Source organism: Phacochoerus africanus, chromosome 11, assembly GCF_016906955.1.
Source record: "Phacochoerus africanus isolate WHEZ1 chromosome 11, ROS_Pafr_v1, whole genome shotgun sequence".
Lineage (NCBI taxonomy): Eukaryota > Metazoa > Chordata > Mammalia > Artiodactyla > Suidae > Phacochoerus > Phacochoerus africanus.
Window position 1 is genome coordinate 63,365,812 of NC_062554.1, and position 7,741 is coordinate 63,373,552.

The following is a 7,741-nucleotide window of genomic DNA, read 5'->3' on the forward strand; positions in this document are numbered from 1 at the left end:
TTGAGTTTGATTCATTTAACATATTTTTTACACTTTTATTTTCTTGGCCAGCCCAAGGCATATGGAGTTCCCCAGCCAACTGCACTTGTGACCTAAGCAGGTGAGTCAGATCCATAACCCACTGTGCCAGGCGGGGGATAGAACCTTCATCTCAGCACTCCCAAGAGCCCACAGATCCCACTGCGCCACAGCGAGACTCCTCATTTAACATATATTATGGGCGCCTAGGTATGACAGACCCCGGTGTACAGGTTAGGAGTTATCCCCATTCAACAGACCTCTAGGTGTGCCAGTGATGGTGCCAGTTTGAGCCTGGTCCCCGGTGTGAAAAAGGAAAACCTAAAAATCTTGCACCACTCCTTCCAGCCCTACCCACCCAAGACGAGGTGAAACGCGGATGTTTCTACGCAAGAGAGAAGGCTGTAGAGGAAGAGCAGAACTTGAAGAAATTGGTATTACTGTGGAAATAAACAGAAGACTCAGTACTCATTTCCAGAGAACCTAGAGGACCCATTCTGACTAGTTAACAAAGCTGCAGCAAAGCGGTAAAATAGTGACAAAGCGTCTGGGTGAGTCGTTCTAACAGTGTGTGGTTGAAAATGTGGGCATCAGAAAAGGGGTGGGAAAGGTGATGTCAGCGAAGGCTTCTTGGAGGAGGTGGCCTTTAAGCTGTCCTGAAGTATAGGAGAAGCGGAGAGGTCGAGGCATTCCCAGTTTGAAGTGTCCTTCTCCTTCGGCCCCTCCCCGGTTCCCCTCTCCCGGCTAGCACCCAGGCTCAGGTTCCCAGCACTGACGTCAGCTGTTGATGACCTCAGCTCCGCGGCAGCGGCGCTGGGGGTAGGGGCGGCGCCGAGACTGAGGGCGCGCGGGGTGGGAAGGGGGAAGAAGGGAGCGGAGCGGAGCGGGCGGGGCGAACTCGGGGCTCCGCCCCTATCCGCTGGCGACGGCCAATGGGCTCCGCCGCAGGTTCCCCCTCCTCTCGAAATAGTATGAAAGGCACCTCTCTGGTAAAGTTTGGGCAGAGCCGGAGAGGCAGCCGAGCTACCCTAGGCTTTCAAGCTCGCTCGTCCCACCGGAGCCTCTCACTGATTCCCCGCCGCCACCACCGTTCCCTGAGCCGCGAGAGACATGAGCCAGGCCCGCTGGACTGGGAAGAGAACAGATATGCTCCCGGAGATCGCTGCCGCTGTAGGTTTCCTCTCCAGCCTCCTGAGGACCCGGGGCTGCGTGAGCGAGCAGCGACTCAAGGTTTTCAGCGGGGCTCTCCAGGAGGCACTGACAGGTGAGCACTTGAAGAGGGTCCTGGCGCCAGGCGAACCCTGCCACCGGAACTCGGCCCCCCTCCCTGCCTGAGGCATCTTTCCTCCCAACCTACGGTAGAGTTCCCCACTCCAGCAAGCTCCGGGAATCTGTTTCCCTCCATCTCCCCAGGCGGTTCGCAGTATCTACCCTTATTCCCTTGGGTCAGGTCTCCCCTCTCTGGCCCCGATCTCGGGTCGGGTCCCGGTCCGTGGAGGTTCTGGTTGGGCGTGCCCCTCCACGCTGTAGCGGGCACAAACCGTAGTCTGAGTGCGATACCAAGTTCCTGGCTTATGTCGAGGAAGAGGAGTACCTGCTGGTCTGAGTGAGGGCTCATTTCTTTCACTGGACCCCGAGACCCGTAAGGGACGCTGTAGGTGGCAAAGCCGGGCGGTCCGAGGGGTCCTTATGGAACTGGAAGGAGCAACTGAACCTTCTCAACGACCTGGAGTCCCAGCCGTGGTCCTTCCAGTGGTGCGGGGCTGCACTGTGCCCGGGTCTGTTGTTGACTCACTCCAAGTTGGAATCCGGGCCCCCTTTGTGTTCTCTGGCCCCCCCTTAGCCATCTGCCATCAATTATGGTACCAAGGGAGACTTGGCGTGTGTTGGGGCTGGGGGCTGTGAGGCGGCTTGAGACGCAGGAGGCTGACAAGAGATAAGCAGCCGCTGGCTGGGGAGAGACCTATCTCCCAGCTGTTTCTAGCAGGTTGGCCTGTGGTCTTGGGCAGCGATAGCCATCTCCCGTCGTGCCCACACAGATCCTGCCTTCTAAGGAACAGCCTATGTTTCATTAAAACATCCTAGTTTTGCCTCTCTTAGCCACTGCTGCTGGTCCCTTACTTTTCAAGGAGGCAGGGGGGCCGCTGAGGCACACAGTGGGTCCAGCAGTAAGGGCAGCCTTCTTGGCCTGAAACTTCAGCTCAAAGGTCTCCAGAGGCCCTGCCTGGACATGCCAGCCCGTCACACCCCTCCTCCTTAAACCGGGGATGTGCCAAAGACAATATACTGGCTACACCCTTCCAATACACATACACCCCTGTCCTGGAGGAGGGGTCTTTCCAGATTCCCTAATTTATTTTTTTTTTTTCCTGCTACAGTGTCAGGAGGGTCCTGAAACTCATGAGAAACCATGTTGCTTACTTAGAATCACTAGGTCCCTTCCTCTCCTCTTCCTTCAGCCCTACCCTCCTTGTGGTAGCATCCATGGCCCGGCTGCTCTAACCAGGGTATATCCCCCTTGTTCTGTCTCCACAGAGCACTACAAACACCACTGGTTTCCTGAAAAGCCATCCAAGGGCTCTGGCTACCGCTGCATTCGCATCAACCACAAAATGGACCCCATCATCAGTAAAGTGGCTAGCCAGATTGGACTCAGTCAGCCCCAGCTGCACCAGCTGCTGCCCAGCGAGCTGACCCTGTGGGTGGACCCCTATGAAGTGTCCTATCGCATCGGGGAGGATGGCTCCATCTGTGTCCTGTACGAGGAGGCCCCGGTGGCCACCTCCTATGGGCTCCTCACCTGCAAGAACCAAATGATGCTGGGCAGGAGCAGCCCCTCGAAGAACTACGTCATGGCGGTCTCCAGTTAGATCCCCTGTGGCCCCCACCTGGCACTCTACTGTACTCATTCTGCCTGCCGTGACAACAGGCCATTGCATACCTCAACCTGGGGAACTGTATTTTAAATGAAGAGCTATTTATATATATATTATTTTTTTTTTTTAAGAAAAGAGGAGGAAAAAAAAAAAACCAAAAGATTTTTTTTAAGAAAAAAATCCTTAAAGGGAGCTGCTTGGAAGTGGCCTCCCCAGGTGCCTTTGGAGAGAATCGTTGTGCGCTTGAGTCTGGGAGCCAGTGTCTGCCTATGGGAGGGGGGAAAGTTCAGGGGGCGGGTCTGGTCAAGGTGATGGGGGAGAGGCTTGTCTAGCACCCCAGGAAGTTGTGAGAAGGAGCAAGCAAGGTTAGCAACTGTGAATGAGAGAGGTCAGGATCTGTCCTGGATGGAGAAGAGAGGCTGAGTTCTAACCTCTCCCTCTTCTAACCAGGACACCTGCATCCCCAGCCCCTCTCTTACTCAGGGGCATTCAAACCTGGACTTAAATTATACTATATTGCCTAATCTTTCTCTTTTATTTTTCTAATGAGATCCTAGGCAGAGAGTGAAAAAGCCTCTCCTGATTCCTTCTGTCCTGAGCAGCTTTTCTTAAAATCATGACTTATTTCTAATTCTATTCTCAGGGGCCTATGGATGTTGCTACCCACCAAGAATATAAAACTTTTTGTTTGGGGGTTCAGGGGAGTGAGGCAGGGGTTGCAGGTTATTGGAGTTGGGATAGAAGGGTACTCTGCACGAAATCTTTGCCTTGCTATGTGCTGCTCTATGTGTATATATGGTAATTTTTTTTTTTTTTTTGGAACCACGTGAAAGTCCTGGTGATACTACCATTATCCCTTGGAGAGGTGGCTCAAAGTTACAGGGAACTCCACATCCTTGATTACTGCCTTCTTTTTAAAAGCACAACACTCCTCTCTAACTCTCCCTGCTCCTCTCCCCTCCTGGTTGGGTCATGCAGTTACCCTGTTTTCTAGGACAAAAGTTCTCAGTCACTGTGCAATATGGCCTCTTGGGTCCCAGGAGGGTCTGGAGGAGAACTGGCTCTTACAACCTTCTGGTGCCTTGGCAGGCTTAGGGAACCATCTCTCCCTCTGTCCTTGGGACTATGGCTGGATCCTCAGCCTTGCAGTATTCCTTGGCCGAATGGGAGAATGCCCCAAGTTCTGCAGGACTACTTGGTATTTTTGTAGGGCTGACACTAAAAGCCAAACCTTGGGCATTGTTTTTTTCTTCCCCGTGCTCAGAGCACCTGTGGGAGATGTTGCCGTCTCTCAGTACAATCCAAATTTGTCTGTAGACTTGTGCAATATTTACTGTTCTGGGTTGCAGAAAAATGCAAAACTACACTGGGAAGAAATCCTCTTCCTTCAGGTTTTCAGTGGTATTAGTGAGGGGTCCTCAGAAGGCCTTGAGTATCGCAAACCCAAGACCATCTAAAGAAGGATGGAGCTAGAACATCTGGTCAACCTGGCTACCCTCCTGCCATTGCCCCTTGTGGAGAAAACTTCCTCCCCACTGCCAGTCCCCTTTCCTGGATTTCTTAACTACTCAGTTCTGATTCAAAGGTGCTATTTACCAAACACTTTCCCTACCCATTCCTGCCAGTTCTGTCTCTTCAACGTTCCAGATCCCCAGCTACCTTCCCAGCCCCTGTTTCCAGTCTTTATTGCTTTAAAGGTAACTTTGGGCCCACAGACCCAAGAGCTAATTTTCTGGCCTGTGGGTTGAAACAAAGCTGTGAATCACTGCAGATTATGTTGTTGCATCTTGTTGGCAAACAGGCCCCTGCCTTTTTATAAGCAGCCTCATAGTCTCATGCTTAATCTTTTCTCTCTTCTTTTTGATGTTCACTTTAAAATCAACAAAACACCCAGAGCTGGACTGTTGAGCAGGCCTGTCTCTCCTATTAAGTAAAAATAAATAATAGTAGTTTGTAAGCTATTCTGATAGAAAAGACAAAGGTTACTAATTGTATAATAGTGTTTTATATGGAAGAATGTACAGGTTTATGGACAAATGTACACCTTTTTTGTTACTTTAATAAAAATCTAGCAGATGAAGTTGTGTGGTATAGAGAAGGTAAATTTTCCAAATCAATTTGCATTTCTCTCCTTTGTGTCTTATAATATTTCTCTTCAGTTGCATTCAGAAGACCTATAGCACATGGCTGATAGAAAAATCCATTTAAATGGGGGCGCCATTTCCAGGCATCCTCTCTTTCCTTGGAAATAGCTCCTTCTTTTCTTTAACGCATACCTGCAAAAATGCTAGATGGGCCAGTGGTCCAGTCTGAGCATTCTTTAGTCTAGCCAGGGCTCATCTTATGCATCCTGTTCTTTTTTTTTTTTTTTTTTTTTAACAAACTGGAAATCTTTTATTTGAAAAACATATGGCAGAAAAACCATCAACCTTCTTAATATAAAATAAGCAATTATACATCCATAAAACAATTTTTATACATATTTAACAACTGCAGCCTCATTCATAATTAAAGATACAGTTAAATATTTTTACTAATCAGGTTGACAGAGATTAATAGTAATAATAGTTATTAAAATGATCTTGCTTCCTCCATTCTACTATCCTTATTTTATTTTATTTTATTTTTTGTTATTTTTTATTTTAAATGATTTTAATTTTTTTTCATTATAGCCGGTTTACAGTGTTCTGTCAATTTTCTACTGAACAGCAAGGTCACCCAGTCACACATACATATATACATTTTTTTTTTCACATTATTATGGTCCATCATAAGTGACTAGATGTAGTTCCCAGTGCCATACAGCAGGATCTCATTGCTTATCCATTCCAAAGGCAATAGTTTGCATCTATTAACCCCAAATTCCCAGTCCATCCCACTCCCTCCCCCTCCCCCTTGGCAACCACAAGTCTGTTCTCCAAGACCATGATTTTCTTTTCTGTGGAAAGGTTCATTTGTGCCATATATTAGATTCTAAATATAAGTAATATCATATGGTATTTGTCTTTCTTTTTCTGATGTAACTTCACTTAGTAGGAGAGTTCCTAGTTCCATCCATGTTGCTGTAAATGGCATTATTTTGTCCTTTTTATGGCTGAGTAGTTTTCCATTGTGTATATATACCACATCTTCTTAATCCATTCATCTGTCAGTGGACTGTGTCTTGTTTCTGTGTCTTGGCTCTTGTGAATAGTGTTGCAATGAAAATACGGGTGCATGTGCCATTTTCAAGAAAAGTTTTGTTCAGATATATGCCCAAGAGTGGGATTGCTGGGTCATATGGTAGTCCTACATTTAGTTTTCTGAGGTAATGCCATACTGTTTTCATAGTGGTTATACCAATTTACATTCCCAACAACAGTGTAGGTTCCTTTTTCTCCACACCCTCTCCAGCATTTGTTATTTGTGGACTATCCTCATTTTATAGGTGAGAAAACTGTGTGATCACCTTAACATCACAGAGCTAGGAAGTAGTAGAATTGTCATTTTTGAAACATTTTTTCTCCTATTTATTCTTTAAAAATTTAATTGGAATATAGTTGACTTACAAAGTTGTATTAGTTTCAGGTGTACAGTAAAGTAAATCATATATATAGATATAGATATAGATATAGATATAGATATAGATATAGATATAGATATAGATATATACACACATATATATATCCATTCATTTTCAGATTATTTTTCCCACATAGGTTATTACACAGTATTGAGTAGATGTCCCTGTGCTATAGGTAACAGGACCTTGATACCTAGCTATTTTATATACAGTATTATGTATATGTCAATCCCAACCCCCAAATTTATCCCTCCCCTCTGGTAACCATAAGTTTGGTTTTGAAATCTTTGAAGCTACTTCTGTTTTGTAAGTCCTTTTGTACCATTTTTTTCCTTTTATCTGTCTTTTTGTCTTTTCTAGGGCCACACCCACAGCACATGGAGGTTCCCAGGCCAGGGGTCTAATTGGAGCTGTAGCCGCTGGCCTACACCAGAGCCACAGCAACTCAGGATCCAAGCAGTGTCTATGACCTACGCCACAGCTCCCAGCAATGCCAGATCCTTAACCCACTGAGTGAAGCCAGGGATCGAACCCAAAACCTCATGGCTCCTAGTCGGATTCGTTAACTGCTGAGCCATGACAGGAACTCCTGTATCATTTTTTTAATTCAATTCCTCATATTAGTTATATGATATTTGTCCTTCTCTGTCTGACTTAACTTAGTATGATAATTTCTAGCTCCATCCACATTGCTACTGCAATGGCATTATTTCATTCTTTTTTATGGCTGAGTAGTATTCCATTGTATATATGTACCACATCTTTATCCATTCCTCTGTTAGTGGATATTTAGCTTGCTTCCTTTTCTTGGCTATTGCAAATAGTACTACAATGAATATTGAGGTGCAGTTATATTTTCAAATTAGGGTTTCCTCCACATATATGCCCAGTTATGGGAATGCTAGATCATATGGTAGTTCTATATTTAGTTTTCTAAGGAACCTCCATAATGTTCTCCACAGTGGTTGCATCAGCTTACATTCCCAACAATAGGTATGAGAGTTCCCTTGTCTCCACACTCTCTCCAGTTAATGCATCCTGTTCTTGTTCCACCTTACTCACTCACTCATTCAGCAAGTATTTATTGTCAGTAAGTGCTAGGCACTGAAAATATTAAAAATTGTTAAGGGAGTTCCCGTCATGGCTCAGTGGTTGACGAATCCGACTAGGAACCATGAGGTTGCGGGTTAGATCCCTGCCCTTGCTCAGTGGGTTAATGATCTGGCGTTGCCCTGAGCTGCTGTATAGGTCGCAGACGCGGCTCGGATCCCACGTTGCTGTGGCT

The 7,741-nt window shown here is 46.4% G+C and overlaps 1 protein-coding gene across 1 annotated transcript; it reads left to right on the plus strand.

Moving 5' to 3' along the window:
• Nucleotides 1–994: 994 nt before the first annotated feature.
• BTG2 (BTG anti-proliferation factor 2) lies at nt 995–4,974 on the plus strand. The gene is made up of 2 exons (XM_047753093.1): nt 995–1,282; nt 2,554–4,974. The coding sequence occupies exons 1-2, from the start codon at nt 1,129–1,131 to the stop codon at nt 2,886–2,888; spliced, it is 489 nt and encodes a 162-aa protein (XP_047609049.1). The 5' UTR covers nt 995–1,128; the 3' UTR covers nt 2,889–4,974.
• The last annotated feature ends 2,767 nt before the right edge of the window (nt 4,975–7,741 follow it).

Coding starts and splice junctions, on each gene's coding strand:
- BTG2 (XM_047753093.1), top strand. CDS start 1,129: ATGAGCCAGGCCCGCTGGACTGGGAAGAGAACAGATATGCTCCCGGAG. Junction 1,283..2,553: donor TCTCCAGGAGGCACTGACAG/GTGAGCACTTGA, acceptor CTGTCTCCACAG/AGCACTACAAACACCACTGG.